Here is a 15,194-nt window from a genome sequence, read left to right as displayed (position 1 = left end):
CCTGTTCCCTCTTTTCGCCTTCACTCTGGCCACCCTCTATGGGCTCTCCCCTCTCTCCTTCCTCTGAATCCAGAAACCTGGGAGTTATCTTCGACTCCTCTCTCTCTTTCATTCCTCAGATCCTGGACCTTGCCAAGAAGGCCCATTTCCAACTCTACCTCTTCAGGGGCATCCTCCCTTTCCTCACTTTCCCCCAGAAGCTCAATGTGTCCAGGCCCTACCACTCTGCAGGCTGGACTACTGCTACAGTCTCTTTCTTAAGCTATTGCCCTCTTCTATCCGCCTCCTCCAGCTAATCCAGAATAGGGCTGCAAGACCTATCCTTGGCCTCAAGCCCAGGGACCATATATTTCCTGCCCTAAAATCTCTACACTGGCTCCCAGATTCTGCAAGGATCAACTTTAAATCCCTCTGCTTCATCCATACGGCTGTCTGGGGTCTGGGACCATGCTATCTGCAACTTGCTCTCACCAAATACTCTCCTTCCAGATCCCTCCGATCCTCCAGCTCCAACTCTCTGCTTGTCAAGCGCTTCTCTAAGCAGAGAGCGGGTGGCTGTTCTCTCTCCTCGGCTGGCTCTCTCCTCTGGAACCGCCTCGCCCTTTCTCTCCATCTTGAGCCAGATCCCAAGTTCTGCAAGCACCTCAAGACTTTCTTCTTCTTCTTCTCCTCCTTCCCTCTCCCCCTTCAGTACTAAACCCCACAGTCACTTTGATTGGTTGCCTGGGCCCTTGTGTGTCCTTCTGGGTCCTGGCCTTGTGTCCAATCGCCCACAGAATTGGCTGTCCTCCCTGCACTTTCCTTCCGGCACCACTGCCCTGTGATGTCTCACAGTCCTGCTCTTATAATTGCCTGGTGACCCTTCTTCCACCATGTGGTCACTGCCTGGCACTTACCTGTTGCCCTTGCAACTGGCTCTCTGGCACTTCCCCCTTCTGTGGACCCTCTAGCACTTCCCCTGTCTGTTCTCTCTCCCTGCACTTGCACGCTCCGAATGTTCACAAGGCCTAGCAGGACCACTTTTGTACTTTGCTCATCACTGTTATCATATTCCACTGTCCTGCCGTTCCCTTGTTTCCTTCACTTTGCCCTGTTGGTGCTTTGAAACACAATTTCTTGATGTGTAAACGCCTTACAAATGCCCAATAGAAGAAAAATAAACAAATAATTGCACGCTCTTGCACCACCACCAACGTAAAACGAATGGAAACGAGACATTTAAACATATTTTCACAGTGTTTACAATTTCAGAGTGTGTAATACAGGTTTAATATAGAATACATATGAACAAGAATAAGAAAAGACAGAGACTGTTGTCAAATCTTACATTTGTATATGTCCCCTCATATTTCTGTAAACAGATAAGCACATTCTAAATTCTCGTGGCCTCGAACCTAACGTAAATGGTCTTTCAAATATTCTTTCAGTAGAGTATTTCTCTTTGTATGCTCTGAGGTATGAAGCGGCGTATCGTAGAGCCGAACACTGCCACATTTTTATGAGCAGTAAATTCTTATATAGATAAAAAGTAATACTCAGTGACCGTCTTTCCACCCTGCGCCTGACATTTGTGTTCGGAGGCGTCGAAGTTGCAGTAAAAATAAATGGCTGCCTTTTAGTCCCCTTCCCATTTTTTTTTTTTTTAACGTGATTTGCAAGTTCCACTCCAGGCCCGTTGGTGTCACTGGAGACTCTTTTGGCATCTCTGGGTAGTGCCAAAATGCACTGTTGTTGCAGTGGCTGGTAGGTCACATGAACTCATCGGGCCTGATTCACAGAAGCATTTTATAATGGTACACTCCCATTGGAAAGGCTTTGTGAATCAGGCTCATTGGTAGCTTGGCTGTCCCACTAAGTCCTATGGCCCTGTATACACAAGTGACTGCAAACATATAGCTGTCCAGCAGATGGCGCACATCTTCCAGAATATATTAGCTTGGCAGCCATGTCGGAATAGCACCGCTAAGACTCACTGCTGTGTATGATGAAATGGAAAGTTTAGGTCAAAATTCAATTACAAATTCCAGGCGAACGGGCAATTTGGAAATTGTCAGCTACCCTATAATGTAATCGGTAAGGCTAGGCAAATTAAAAGTTAATCATTTTCCATTTTTATCAGCGCACATATTCCGTTGCACAGCGAGTCTTTGTTTGCAAATGTAGTGGCTATATCGTACAATTATCTTTTTGGCACATTAAGTTCGCCCAACCCTTGCTTCGCTTCCTGGTGCGCCGTGCACACTGTGGAATTGTTCCTGTGCAGTGGGCAGATGCTGCCCGGGGCACGTGATCCGAGGACGCTGACGGCTCGGGTCACGTGACGAGCCACGCCCCAGGGCTGGTCAGCTGCTTCTGTGTAGTAATGTAGGGTGGGCCTCAGGATTCTTTTTTAAAAATGTTTAATGATCTTTAAATAAATCTTCAAGCACCGTTAAGTCCCCACTGATCACCTTGGTAGCAACGTTACCTGGGTAAAATACAAACACGAGCTGAAATATTTCACATGTGGTCCAGGGCGCAGATTGTGTTCTGTGTGGCAGGGTTATATCAGAAAGCTAAACACATGAAGTAAAGAGAAATACAGTATATTTTTGAATCACACTTAACAGGTCCTGATCTCTACACAAAATAACACAAAAGATGAATGTTTCACTTGGCACCGCACATGTCTTGTGCTGCAATACCAAACTTTGTATGACTCAAGTGCCCGTACAATAGGCTCAGTTCCAGTTCCAATACAAGCACTTTTATTCTCTCATGCTGGAGAGTTCCACTGTAAATTCATTGATTTTGGCTATTTCTGTGGCTTAGGTTCCTCCACAAAGTCAAAATACAAAAGTGGATGCCACTTAAAAATCCTACAAGAGTCTTCCTCTCCTGATGGAATGAAGACCGTGTGTATTTTTGGCGTCACGCGATATTGTTCCGAAACCCAAGAAGACTCATTCCATTGACCCATGGCTGGTCCCATGCCAAGGGTCCATCAGCTTCTCCAATGGGGAAGTTTGGAAGTATCTCAGTGCAGGGACAAGTCAGGCTGTAGAGTTCCAACCCCAACAACCCACTACGTTCACGTGAAACCAGGCTATCGGCTAACGGCAGCAAGATAAAATAGGGATCAGCGCAGGTGGCAGAGCGGGCTCTACAACATCTCTTCCCCGGCGTCAGAGTCAACTGCAGCAGATGCTACAACGATACAACCTTCTTGACTTTCTCCACCTCCATCTGCAAAGCAAAGAAAAAGTCATCAGCGAGCAAAAAGGGGGCTATTGCATCGGATTATAAACAGCAGCCTCTGTTGGGGCGTCTAGGGCTGGAGTGGGAAACCCGGCTAAGAAGTGGATCGTCCTGTCAGGACTGCCCTGATCTGCAACCAGGAGGTTTGCCACCAGGTTTGTGCATCTGAAGGGCAGCTGAGGCTGGTGGAAGTTTCAGTCCTCTGACATGGGGCTATCTCTCCCATCGCCTGGCCTAGGCAAAGTTACTGAAGAGTCGGTAGAAAACGCTTTCTTCAACTACATGGATTTAAGTGCTCAATTCACTCGTTTTACCAGTTCTGACCCGTGCTAATCTTCACAGATCCCAACTGGCCTGTCTCTACTCTGCCTGCATCATTCTGGAAACGTGTTCGCCAGGAACATAAACAATACTGCTCAAATGACTAAATAATGAAAGCAGCGTTACTCCTAGCAAAAGGAAACACATTCTGGTATGAAGGTCAGTTGGCCACACATTTAACCCACTTTGTGCACATGCTGGCTTGTAGAGGATTAACGCCCTCACTGGAGAATACTGCAAAGTCTTTCTATAAAGACTAATCAAATGCATTATCTGTAAATGTGATGTTGAGTTCTCTGTACCCACAGGAAAAGATGGGGGAGTAACTGTGTCTCAGTTAAAAGGCAGAGCAGGCCGGTGAGTGTTGGGTGCCTTCACTATGTGATGGTTCGTGGATCACACTGAAGGGCATAATACATTCAAGTCAAAAGTGAAAGTGACGTGAAAAGAAGGGCATATTTTGTGGCCCTGTGATGGTGAATTAGCCGTAACCAAAGGTACAGGATGATGAAGTTCAAATAGAGTTATATTTAGGAGTTTTAGATGGTGCTGGCATATTGCTTGAGAGCACAGTGTGTAGCGCATGAGCGTCTGACCGTAACGCTGCAGAGTTGCTGAGAAAGCGATGTTGGTTGCGTCAGCACTCTATGGTCTGCCAGTGTCTAGTGAAAGTGGCCATGTGTTAGGAGTCACCTGCTGGCAAAGAGGGCGGACCTCATCTGTGTGGAAGGGTTTGTGGCGGTCCTGTTGTTGGCCGAGTGGTCTCCGGAGGCTTTCTTGAACAAGTGCGCCTTCAGGGCTGTCTTGAAGGGTGTTGGGTTGCGAAGGTCTCTCGGAGGCGGCGGCGCACGGCTTGGGAGAGTTCCAGTCTGGTGGTCACAGTCATTTATTGTTTGCCCCCTGTGTTTGAATCTTTGTATCACAGGCACCCAGCGAAGCCTAATATCGGACTTCTCTTCATCTCTTTTGTAGATGCTATGGCTTAAATAAGGTTCTAGTAATCAGGTTGGACGGAAGTCCTGGCCAATCTGGTGCTGCGTCGGAAGGAGGGGAAGCACCTTTTCCAGCTTCAGGCGTTGGAAGTGTGGGCTCTGAATCACACCTGTCACCTGCTGCTAGAAGGATACATCTGGGTTGAACCATGCATTGAGGACTTTACTTCGGAAGAGATCGAAGGTGTTCCTCCGACTTCCTGTGACCAGGGTCCGCTCTCCTTTAGGTCCAATGAGCCTAATTATAGCCCTGCGGCAGTTCAGGCACTAACCAATCCCTTTCACCCAGAACTGGATCTATTTGAGGCAGTAGGTCATTTTTGGAGTTGTTCTGGATTGTCTTCCAGAAGAGTGCGTAGCATCCACATACATTTGGAACTGCGGTTGAAGAAGAGGGATTAGCTCTGCCTCCTATACAAGCGGAAGAGGACTGGTGCAAGAGAAGAAAGCTCCCCTCCCCCCATGGAAGATCAGTTGAATCTGCCTGGTTGCGTTGTTGATTCTGATTTGCTAGCACTGGTTTGTTAGGAGAGATCAAATCAACCAGAGATTCTCGCCCATTGTTGCAATCAGACCAACCAAATGTTATGTTCACGTGTGCCGTATACCGCAGATAGTTCCAGAAGAATCAGGACCTTGCGTGAAGTGAAGAAGGCAGGTCACCTCCAGGGTCCACCAGTGTTGATGTTGATGTTGATCCTATACACCTTATCAATTGAAATCCAGACTGCGGAATCTTATTCATTTCCAAGCATTCTAGAAGTTGACGTGTGACCTCGTCCTCCATGATTTTACCCCAGAAAGGGAAGCTGGATATGGATTGTTAGTTACCCAGATTGTTGCGGACAGTGGAGTGATAACCGCCTGTTTCAGGAGTTTGAGGTGGACGCTTGGATGAAGGATGCATTGGTGAAGCTCCTCGTGTCAGGCGCCGGGGTGTTCCTATTTTCTTCGATCAAGGGTTCAGTCAGGGTTCTGCCGGTAGGTGGACGCGCCGATCCCTCTTGCTGCAAGGGGCGGTTCACCTGCTGCGTGATCTTCAGTGAAATGGTTGTCCTTCAGGCTGGGTAGTGGAAAGGGGCGTTTATCTACGCTGTCTTGGATGGAACCCCCAACCTGCTTGATCTTCGACTCGAAAAGCGAAAGATGTGGCAGTGAGGGTGGGAAGTTTGACTCGGCGCTCTTGTATTGTATTGTAGTGGTCATTTATATAGCGCTATTTCACCATATGTATGTCCTCAATGCACTTTGTGGTTGGAACGCCCTTGGGGACCAAAATCCAGGTGTGGGAGAGGTCTTACCCATAGATACCATACGTGCAAAGCCTTAAAGTGAAATCAGTTAGTCACGACGGGACATTTGAGTCACATATGCAAATCAGTCAGAATCGAGAGGAGTTATGACCTTCATCTATGGGGTCTTGAGGAGAACTTAAAACAGGAAAAAGCACCTGTTATATGGACAAGATACACAAAATGGAATATAAGTGCATTTAGTTTTTTGGGGTGAGGCGGAATACACAAGCCCACGTAGCATCTCCGATTCTGTGCATTATTAAAGCCTTTCCCTGGATATTCTTTAAGCACCCCCTTAAGTTCCATGATGTGTGGCATGCGTTTTCGTGTGATCAAGTGACATTTCAGTGGCTGTGTGAACCAGCAGATAGCCCCTACACCCCCTCCCCCCATGGCAGAATTATCTCTGTAGCATTGCGCCTATTGTTTCCCAGCCATGTGCACAAGATGTTCAAATTCTAACAAGAATTGATACAGAGGTGAGGGTGCACGTATGCGTCTGTGCTGGTGTGCAAAGCATGGTCACACGTGAATGACATTGAAATCAGAAATGATGATGGCTGTTTGGTTTTGCCCTGGGGCAAAGGTGCGGAGTTCCCCCTGTGAGAGTAAGCACGGTGTGTGAGGTTGTTCGGTCAAAAAGTGGAGAATAGGTTCCCAATCACACACATGAGTATGGGAAGCGGGAGGGACGCTCTTACCTGAAGCGCCAAACGTTTCGCTTTTTCCTCCTTTAGCTCCTTCGTAATGCTCGACATGTCCCTCCTGCAAAGACAACGCAATATATTAACACCCAGTGATGGTGGCTTGGCGTCCCGCTTCTCTGACTGGGCATGGCCCACAACTACGGGCAATCTAACCGGTCCTTTTAAAGAATAAAGTGCTTGCTAGCTCCATGCCACCTACTGCAGGTGATTCCCAGCTGATTCGTGTCACCTTCAAAACAATGACTCCTCCACCCCACTTCACCACCTCCCACCCCATGAAGAGTCATCTACAACAAGCCCAGTGCACCCAACAAAGCAAACTCACAAAGCCGACACGCACAGACGTCAGTTTCCCCTGGTTCTGCAAGAGCACAGCCTCTTTCCCATCCCTCTTCCCTTACTAACCCACCCAGCCCTCTTACTTACAGACCCACGTGAGCACCTGAGACCATGCAAATGGTAGCGGTGCGCAGAATAAATCAACACAACGTAACATAACCCCTGAAAGGCCGAGAGTGACATCTCCCTACTGATGAAATCAAAGCATCACACACCCCTGCAATTCCCACTCCTCATTCAGTGGTCGAAGTGAACGGGAACGGGCGGGATCAGAGTTCTACTTCTTTTATATTTACTGTTAACGGTTCCACTACATTTTGCAGCATTTGTCAACATTCTGGAAGTGTTCTTTGTGAAGTTAAAGTACACTTCTCCACTTTACTAACCGACGGCAGTTACAGAATCTGTTCCAACGCAATTGGCTGTCACCCTTGAAAAATGTTGCACGGTGCCCCCTTCCTGCCTGCCATGTACCCGGCTGGGGTCCCAGCTCCACTACTTGTTTGGGTATACTTCCAACACTGCGCACATTACATTGTCAGAGGTGTAAATTCATCCAAAATAGGATCACACCCTGCAGCGCTCAGAGGCCATCAGCATCCAGCAAGACCACACTCCATGCAGTGGCACGCAACAGCAAACGTCTTCTGTTTCCTGTATGATAATGTTAATGTTAAAGGATATTTGTACCGCGAGCTATCACCACCGGAGTGGTCCCCTGGCGCTCTATGTGCGCGATTTATAAAGTGCCAACCTAACTGAGCAACAACAAAGCGCTCTACTCCTACTCAACTCACACCCTGACCCAATCCTTGGTCACCGGTTTCCAGGAGACTTACTGGGGACATTGCAATTCCCTGAGAGACAGCTTTACCCTTCCTGCAGAAGAATCAAAAAGGCAGCATCATGCATTTTGGCTATTATCCCACATAGCAGCTGTGGAGACCGCAAACCTAGACACCAATACGCATCAGTCCTGTCATAGTTACGCCCAGCTCACAAAGTTCACACTGATGTGACGAACTGACATGGCTCCTTAATAGTCAACATTCCACAACCAGGCATGGTTCATATTGAAAGGTTTACATGCCACCAGACTGTTTAAGGCATACAATTATCAGACTTTAGATCAGAGGTCCAGACATTTAAAATGCGAACTCTTCCTGCAAAGACTGTGTGTCCCATTAGATGTCAGGGATGGACAGGTGACCTCTGAACCTGCTCTGTACTAATACAGAGCAAGTGCTAGACGTTGGTAGACTGGTTACAGCAAGGCACATGTATGCACTATAATTTTGACATGGAGCATTTTAAAAGGGAGGTTTTTATTAGCAGACTTCCCTTTCAGAAAGAGAATTACCTGCATCATTTAATGTAAATAAAAATCAAGGAAAGCTCTGGCTATCCCACACTCGCCAGATGGAATTCTGTCACAGGTGATCCTTGCAGGCTGTCAGCACCTGAGTGTTGGTGCCATTCTATGTGGGTAGTGGTGGAGACATGTGGGTGGGTGGGTGTGTGTTTCATCCAGCAAGGAGAGATCACTTTCAATGCATTGAGGGTTGCCCCTTGCTTTAGGTGGGGTGCGGGGGGGTGGGGGGGGTGGTGAGGTGAACAATAACAAAGGCTAAAGCCATGTGTCCTTCCCTAACATGTTTTCTATTATGTGGTTAAACTATTCATGAGTTCATGTATCAGAATGGCCGACTGGGCTGGGAATAGCATTCATCAATAACAGCCAGCTTGTATACCTTTTAATGGAGCCCAGTGAATAGAAGGTCACTGCTTTGTAGGCTATTGTTTTAAGCATCTACAAAGACTATTGAAATAGAGTCCATTTAAATAGTCCCAGCAGCAATGATTCTCTCCAATAGACTCGCACGTGGTTGGTTTATTTGTTACAAAAAGGATTAAGTGGCAATTGTGATAGGTTAGTTTGGCACAATGGTTGCAAGTCAGCAGTCGAGCTGAAGAGCATTGCTCTTTCAAATCATGCACATGAAGTGGTCTTCACTGACACGCAGAACATCTGCAGCAATGTTACTTAACCTAAGACCGCACCACGCCACCCCTGCATCCAGCATGCCTTAGCTGACCCACACTAAAATAGCAGCTTGGCAACATGTTTGGCAGAGACCAATACACGTCAGGGCTGTCATAGCTGCACCCTTCTAACAGAGCTAACACTATTGTGATATCACATTTCTGTGGCTTTATGTTAAAGGTTCTTATACCATGCACGGTTGCCACCTGCGTGAATTCTTGGTGCTCTGGTGGATCATTAAGGCAAGGAGTGAGGCCGGTGAGTTAGTAGGATTGAGCGGGAAACAAGAGCAAGAGAGCTGTGATGTGCTGTTGGCAGCTTCAGTCCGGTGACACCGTTCACTGAGCATAGGTAGGTTTTTTGGTTGGTAGCCGCTATGTGGTGATGGGCAAGACTACGTGTGGTTTATATCATTGTGGTGGTGTTGTGAAGTGCGTGTGTTTTGTTGTGGTGTAGAAGTATGGTTGCGTTTAGTTTTGAATTTGAGGGGTGTATAAAGAAGGGTGAGTTTTTAGTAGGGTTATTCAGTGAAAGTATCTTTCCTAACACCACTATTCCAACCAAGTGCCACCCATATCCCTTCCCCTTTAGTACATTCTAGTGTGCACCAATTACTACCCCCACAGGTTCCTCCAGGGGGGATGTATTCCCTGTGCCCCGTGATCCTTCCATGCGAGGCAGAACACCTCTCTCTCCCCTGTTTCTATCTTAGGCCTTCTATTGGGATGGGCACACCATAGGTCTCAAAAAATCCACCCCACCCATTCAGATGCTGCTCCACTCCCCTGCCCTCCACTCCGGTCAGGCCTAGTCCCCACTCCTCCTCAGTTGTGTTCACTTCATGGTATGTGGATGTTGTTCAATCGTTTACCTCCCATTCAGAGCTGAAGCGCCATGTTTTTAGAAGTTTTCAGAATTTTAGATGGTATTTTTGTTTTACTCTAGCAGCACCCTTACCAATCCAGGCATGGCTCATTTTAACATATTTACACGCCACCAGCCTGACAAGATTACACAATTATTATAATTTAAAACAGATGTGTAGATAGTTAAATGCCACCACTGCCTGCAGGGACTTTGTGTTCTGGTGACTGTCAGGAATGCACCTGTGACCATTAAACAGGTTCTCACTACAGATCTTGGGCTGAGAGCACCTGTAAGCATTCTAAGCAAAGGCACGTGGTTGCCCTATACGTTTGGCATGGAACATTTATGAAAGAGGGCCCGGATGAACAGACCTCGTTTTCAGAAACAAAATTACTCACATTATTTTATGTAATAAAAATCAAAAAAGTTTGGGCTATTCCACACTCACCAGATGGCATTCTATCTAACGAGCCGAGAGATCTACACTAAGTGTTCTAGAACTGATGGGACATAAAGCCTAGTAGAAGAATTAAGAGTCAAACTGATCTGTCTGGAAATGGGGATGTTTTCCAACAGGCTGGTGCCACTGAAATGGTTGGGCTGGGAAGAAAGAGTGGCCTGCTGGGAAATCATTAGATATTCCAATATTCCTGTCTGCACGGCAGGCACCGAGCGATTGAGGAGCCTCCCAATTCCCCTGAATTAACGACTGAAAGCAATATGAGTTCCATTAACAGATCCCAGCCTATCATTGGGCGATGGGGAACAACACGCATGCGTGCACCGTGCTAGGACTTACTCGTACTGGGCCTTCATTGCCTCCATTAGGACTTTGAGTGACTGTATTTCTGATTTGAGCTCCACTGTCGTGATTTTGTCCGCCAAGTCCAAATCCGTTCTCTGCTGAGTCTCAGGTGCCACGGGTCGCTGGCTTGTTTTAGCGGGCTGTGTCGTCTTGCTCTGTGGCTGGCTTGGACTGGCTTGCGTCGGACCTGTATGTGCATCGAGTTTTGCTGGAGCTGATGATGCAGGCACAGGCGGCTCAGGTTCCTATAGCAACAGGAACAAAGACAGGTACTTGGATTTGCAATACATAGGACGAATATGCTTCAAAATGACAGCCATTTTGGATGAAGTGGGGCCATTCTGAGTTTGGCCTTTTCAACAGGAATTTTTAGGAAACTTAAGCTAACGTGTCAACAAAATGTACAACTTTCCAAAGTCATCATGGTGCCCTAAAAAATTAACATTCCCTTTAATCATCAATTAAAGAACTAGGACACACCAGAAACTGTGGATAGACGTATTCTCGGTGGATCTACGTGATTACAGCGCGGCGCGAAATTGCAAATCTGAAAATTTGAAATTGCAAAATCACGCCGCGCTGTGATCACATACATTTCTTTTCCCGACATCCTGCATCTCCCTACGCCTTCCCCCCTACTTACCTTTTCGGCAGCACACTTCCCCTCTTTCCCTGCGGCGTCTGTTCCCTTCTTCTAACGTGGGTCAGAGCTGGCGCCGCAGAGTCCTTTTATTAAATATTTTTCTCTTATTTTTTAAACTTTATTGTCCCCCGCTTCCAATGTCATGGAAGCATGGCACACCCCCGCAACCCTCGAAGCCCATAATGCTGAACAAGTGGATCGGGGGGACACCCCTGCTCCACATGTTCAGCATTTTTCCGTCTGCTGAATGCACAGTAAACACGCATTTAGCATTTTCTTCTAAGCATTTTGGGGCAAAACCATTCTCTGCAACAAATAACGGTTCCATGTCTTAAAGTCGTGGCAAAAATGGCTGTGAATACAAAATATTGCGGCAAAAATGCTGTGGTTTTGCCACCACAATCATGTAAAGGATGCAGGGGACAAACTCCAAACCCCCTGGACCCATTATGCCATTTAAAGGGAGCAGGGGATACCCCCCTAGCCTCCACTCCCCATAAATGGTATAATGGGGTAACCCTTTACCCAGTCAAACTACGCAATTTTTGCCGAGATTTTTTTACCTGCGACATTTTTGCTGCAATTTTATTACCTGATACCCAAATAACCACTTTTAAATATAGTGACATCAAGTTAAAGGGTGTGCACCACAGCGCATTTTACTTTTTAAACACTTAATGAGAATTTGGAAGGGGGGTGGTGAATTTGAACCTGCAGTTAAAAGAACCTACATTTTTTTTAATTTAAAAAAACTTCCTGGTCAGGAAAACAGCAGAGAGAGAACACCAAAAAGGCCAACTCTTCCTTCCCTTTAATGATGTGAGTTGGTAATGGTAAACTTTTTGTCCACCGATGAAAGGTGGAGTCATGGATGTAAGCAATGCAATTAAATGTAACAGGCAGCAACCAAGGCATGACCTCCATGGGAAGTAAAACAAATGTCTCTTTGATGATTGTTAATATGTTTGTTTCAACCAAACTGCACACAGAAACACTACCTTGATGCACCCTGCTACCTAAGCCAGAAAGTGGATCCCTCTCGCGCCCCTGCCCTAACGGCCTTCTAGAGTTCTCCTGGGAGAGGACAGTCCACATCGGCTTACCTTTACTTTTGAGGGAGAGCTGGATTTTAACTTCTCTTTCTTTTCCTCCCCGTTGGAGTCTTGCCCTTCTGCCTTCTCTTCATTCTTATGAAAAGGAAAATACATTGGGCTAATTAGAGTCTGCGGTCTGCGGCTTGCATCATGCACTGAAGCGCTATCACTGTCCCTGACCTTAATATTGAAAATGGCTTCATGAAATGGAACCAACAGACCCCAGAACGACGTCCTTGTTTCCCTCGACAGTCGCTCTCCAGCCGTGGAGGAGATCAGAGTCAGGGAATGAGGATGGCTAGATAAAGACCCCAAACTAGGAGTGGCTCTAAGTAACTGCATTGCTGTCTATCTACCACAAAAGAAAAGCCTGCAAACCCCCAGGGACGAGGAGGCCCGGGCACCAGAGACATTCTCACTCCAAGTATTAGATAGTCCTGGCGGTAGAATGAATCTTGTGAAGTATTGGTGAAGTGTGAGTTAAGGTTTAATTTGTAGTGTGATGGACTTTAGACTTGGACATGGTGGCGGGCTTCACTGGTTAGTTCGTTGGGGCCTATAACTTGGGACTGGGTGCTGTTATTAGCCTTTGAAGTCAGCCACCGCAGACATAATTGCCGTTATTACCCTGGTGCCAACCCCAAGATGCTAACAGTGTGCAAACAAAAAAAAGAAACTAGCTGCTGCAATCGCACAGTTCATGGAATCTATTGCCGCCGTATAGATATAAGCCATGTCTCCAAACGGAGTCCCTCTTCCATTTCCGGCATGCAAGTGTTGTAACGGACAGGGTGGATGGCCATCAAACTATAAAATGGAGGTATTGATGACGATATGGGCTATGGGACATGGGCGGTGGAAGTTGCTCGGAACTGGACAGGGGGGCCATGCTAGGCTGGTGGTCTCCAGGCTGGATTCCGAGCAGCCAGAGGCATGGAAATTACTCTTCTGAACACCCGTGAAGAATTGCCCACATCCCTGGATTCCAACTCCCCTGCGGCCTCATCCTTCTTGATTTATCCTCTGCATTTGACACGGTCAACCACTCCATCCTCATACAAAGGCTCCACGACACCTTGGTATCTCAGAGAGGGCATTCGACTGGCTGACCTCCTTCCTAACTGACCACTCCTCCCAAGTCATCCTGGGCACCTTCTCCTCTCCTAATTCATTTTACACCTGTGGTGTCCCTCAGGGCTCTATTCTCTCACCTTGGCTCTTTAACATCTACCTTACTCAGCTGGCACTGCTCATCTCCTTCTCCCAACACCCAGTGTTATGCTGACGACACACAACTCTTCTTTAGACTTCCTGCTTACCCTATTGCACCTTCCATCATCTCTGACTGTCTTTCTGCCATCCAGGCCTGGTGCACTTCCAATGATCTCTGCCTCAATGCCAGCAAAATTGAGATCCTTCCCATTGAGACCCCTGCTCCCGACTTCTTCCCTTCACTCTGGCCTTCTTCCATTGGCTCCCCCCCTGATCCCTCTTCTGAAGCCAGAAGCCTTGGAGTCATCTTCGACTCCTCTCTCCCCTTCCTCCCTCACACTCAGGACATTGCCAAGAATTCCAACTATCAGCTCTTCCTTCTCAAAGGAATTCTACCGTTTCTCACCTCCCCCCAAAGCTCAACGTTACCTGAGCCCTGATTCTCTCTAGGCTTGACTATTGCAATAGCCTCCTCCCGAATCTACCTTCTTCCACTCTGCAACCCCTCCAGCTAATCCAGAATAGGGCAGCGAGTCTTATCCTTGGACTCAAGTCCAGGGACCGCATCTCTCCTGCCCTAAAAAGTCTTCACTGGCTCCCGGTTGCTTCACGGATTAAATTCAAAACCCTCTGTATCATCCACAAGGCTATCTGGGGCCATGGACCACACTATCTGCAACTCTCTCTTTCTAAATATTCCTTCTCTAGACCTCTATGCTCCTCTGGCACCAAATCTTTGTGTGTAAAGCGTTTCGCTAAACAGAAGGCAGGAGGTCATATGCTTCCCTCAGCTGGCTCCCTTCTTTGGAACAGCCTCCCCCATCCTCATCATCTTGAGCAGGACTTTCTCAAATTCCAGAAGCCCCCCCAAGACTTTCCTCTTTACCTCCTCCTTCCCCCCTCTCTCCTCTGCTAATCTCACAGTTGCTTGTTTGGTGTTCAGGGCCCTTATGCATCCTCGGGGCCCTGACCTCCCACACTGAATCGCCCCCAGCTTCTGTCTATTCTCAGCACTTGCCTCGGCTCACCCTCGTCCCTGGAGGCTTGCACTAACCTTACATTGCACTTCATTTGTTGCTCACCCATGAGCACCCCAGAACCTATCCCCTCCCTTCTGCACTTGCACGTTCTGAACACTCACAAAGCATAGTAGGTTTGTGCCCCCGCCTCCCACTGTATTTATTATTTGTTATGTATTTATGTTTCTCATCCCCTCTCCCCTTCCTGTTGCCCTCTGGGCGCTTTGAAACAGTATTTACTTTCTGTATAAGCGCCTAACAAGCGACCAATAAATAAATATTCAGGAATATACGGGCATGCGTGAGAAGCAATCAGCTTGCTCAGAACGCGGGCTTAGATGCTCAAGGCACCAAACCAGGGGGCTTCTGAGGGTCTGCAGTATCTTTAAGACTGGCATTCCCAACGTTTGTAGACTTTAGCATTTCATAGGTGGTATGGTAACCTTAACTCTTTTTAAAGAATCTTTTATTGTTTTCACTGTGAATATACAGTGTATCATTTGGTGAATTGTAAACCATACAATCTGTTAGAGTCCAAAGTGGGCACAGTTTTTGTAAAGTGCCTCGGTTCATGACTTTTAGGTGATTTTCCTATAGTCTCTGGGCCTTTTGCAAGCGG

General features: G+C 47.2%; 1 protein-coding gene across 5 annotated transcripts in view; it reads right to left on the bottom strand.

The window, feature by feature from the left end:
* Positions 1 to 1,223: 1,223 nt before the first annotated feature.
* Positions 1,224 to 15,194, bottom strand: part of SH3D21 (SH3 domain containing 21) — a 208,521-nt gene continuing 194,550 nt past the window's right edge. For 2 of the 5 annotated variants that reach the window (XM_069622629.1, XM_069622625.1), the window contains 4 exons: positions 12,354 to 12,437; positions 10,602 to 10,852; positions 6,547 to 6,610; positions 3,040 to 3,225 (listed from right to left, as the gene is read on the bottom strand). In XM_069622629.1, the coding sequence (XP_069478730.1) occupies positions 3,187 to 3,225; positions 6,547 to 6,610; positions 10,602 to 10,852; positions 12,354 to 12,437 (438 nt within the window). In that variant the 3' untranslated portion in view covers positions 3,040 to 3,186. Of the gene's footprint in view, positions 3,226 to 6,546; positions 6,611 to 10,601; positions 10,853 to 12,353; positions 12,438 to 15,194 lie in introns of all 5 variants that reach the window. The other 3 variants (XM_069622626.1, XM_069622628.1, XM_069622627.1) reach the window with 3 other exon arrangements.

The sequence above is a fragment of the Ambystoma mexicanum genome, chromosome 11 (genome assembly GCF_040938575.1).
Source record: "Ambystoma mexicanum isolate Mex_15411 chromosome 11, UKY_AmexF1_1, whole genome shotgun sequence".
NCBI classification, from domain to species: domain Eukaryota; kingdom Metazoa; phylum Chordata; class Amphibia; order Caudata; family Ambystomatidae; genus Ambystoma; species Ambystoma mexicanum.
The sequence above is the reverse complement of the archived record's forward strand: the minus strand, read 5'-3'. Positions and strand labels throughout refer to the sequence as shown.